This window comes from Aureococcus anophagefferens (assembly GCF_000186865.1).
Source record: "Aureococcus anophagefferens unplaced genomic scaffold AURANscaffold_45, whole genome shotgun sequence".
Lineage (NCBI taxonomy): Eukaryota > Pelagophyceae > Pelagomonadales > Pelagomonadaceae > Aureococcus > Aureococcus anophagefferens.
Genome location: NW_008705600.1, coordinates 277,816 through 279,597, shown reverse-complemented (window position 1 = coordinate 279,597; position 1,782 = coordinate 277,816). Strand labels below are relative to the sequence as shown.

The 1,782-nt window shown below is 65.9% G+C and overlaps 1 protein-coding gene across 1 annotated transcript in view; it reads right to left on the bottom strand.

The window, feature by feature from the left end:
• Positions 1–567: 567 nt before the first annotated feature.
• AURANDRAFT_33391 (hypothetical protein) overlaps positions 568–1,782 on the bottom strand; it is a gene marked incomplete at both ends in the record, with an annotated part of 3,594 nt that continues 2,379 nt past the window's right edge. The window contains one exon of the mRNA XM_009043170.1: positions 568–1,010. Coding sequence (XP_009041418.1) covers positions 568–1,010 — 443 coding nt within the window. The remainder of the gene's footprint in view (positions 1,011–1,782) is intronic.

Below are 1,782 nucleotides of genomic sequence, written 5' to 3'. Positions count from 1 at the left end.
AGTCGCCTCCGTGCGCGCGGTCGCGCGGATCAAGATCGAAGGCCTCGGCCTCATCGGCGCCCCGTCGTCGATCCCGCGGCCCGACTACGGCCGGGACGCGGCCGCGAAGCGGGCCCGCGACGCGGCCTACGCCCGCGCGGCCCGCGGCACCGGCGGGACCTTCGGCGTCGCCTACGAGCAGTAGCCGCCCTACGTCGTCGTGCCCTCTTCGTCGCCGTGCTCGCGTACGCCTCCGCCCTAGTCGTGTCCTCCCGTGACGCTTCCCTACGCCCCCCTTCGCTGTTCTCTCCCCCTTCGGTCCTTCCCTGCGCCGCGGCTAAGCAAAATCGCTCAAAACCTGACCGGGCCAAGGCCACCCCTAGAGCATCGCGCTCACGTCGTTCTCCATGCACCCCTCGGCGGCGTCGTCGTCCTTGCGCCAGGCGGGCCTCGCGTTCAAGAACGCCAGGCACCAGACCGCGAAGGTCGGCGCGGAGAGGAACGCCGCGACGACGACGCCAAGGCCACGCACGAGCGCGCAAGCGCAGCATCTCAGGCTCGGGCGACGACGCGGCGTGAAGACTTAGGCTATACTCGCGCGTCGAGGAGCGCGAGGCTCTCTATAGCATCCTCGTCGCCCTTGGCAGCGGCGCGCTCGAACCAGTACCTGGCTTTGCCGAGGTCGACTTCCGTGCCTCTTCCGTCCCTGTAACAGCAGCCAAGGTTATTCTCTCCAGTGGTTAAACCTTGATCCGCCGCGAGCGCGTAGTACCGGAACGCTTCTTCAAGTTTCTGCTCAGAAGCAAATAAAACCCCTAAATTGTTTTGCGCGAAAGCGTGGCCCCGGTCCGCGGCCGCGCGACACAGCCGCGCCGCCTTCTTCTTGTCCAGCTTGACGCCACTACCTTGCATGTACAATCCTCCAAGAAATGTCATCGCGTCCACATTCCCGAGCTGCACGGCGCGCTTCCAAATTTTCGCGGCTTTCTTATCGGATTTCACGAGGCCCAACCAACCGCGGCGGTACGCATCTCCCAAACACGAAATTGCTTCCGGCACCTCGTTCTCCACATGGCGGCGCAGACGCGCGAGCTGCTCCGTATCGGTTACTTGCGGTAAACGACAGAGGGGACACGAGTTTCCGATCTTGGCCTGGCACGAATGGCAGACCTTTCGGCAGCAACAGACGCGAAGCACGCCCGGAGCATTCACGTCCCACTCCTCGAGACAGATCGGGCACCGCGACCCGTACCGCGCCGACTGTGGCACTGGCTCCGGGTTCGCCTCGCGCCGCGCGCGCGCGGCCTCGTGCTCCGCGGCGATGCGCGCGCGGATCTCGTCGGCGTGCGACCGCGGCGCGGGGCCGTAGAACACGTCCCGCGGCGGCGACGGCGGGGGCGTCGGCGCCTCGGCCCGCGCGGCTATCTCTTTACATACCTTCCGGTGGCCCCGGTCGCGCCAGTCGATGCGTTGGCAGGCCGTCGAACAGTAGGCCGTCGTGCCGCACCCTTTACACGCCTTGGCCTTGTCGGCGCCGCAGATCGTGCAGGTCTTGAGAGTGTCGAGCTTTTTGCCCCTCGCTCGGGCCATGCGATTCTCATACTCCAACTTCTTCTCCTGCCACGACATGACTCGGGGCGCGTCGAGAGCTCGTATGTCGTCCTGTGCCGGAGCCTCAACAGGCAAAATCGCTCAAAGTCTTACCCCAGGGCTAAGCCCACCCTAGTATTGCGTTCATGTCGTTCTCCATGCCCCCCTCGGCGGCGGCGTCGTCCTTGCGCCAGGCGGGCTTCGCGCTCGAGG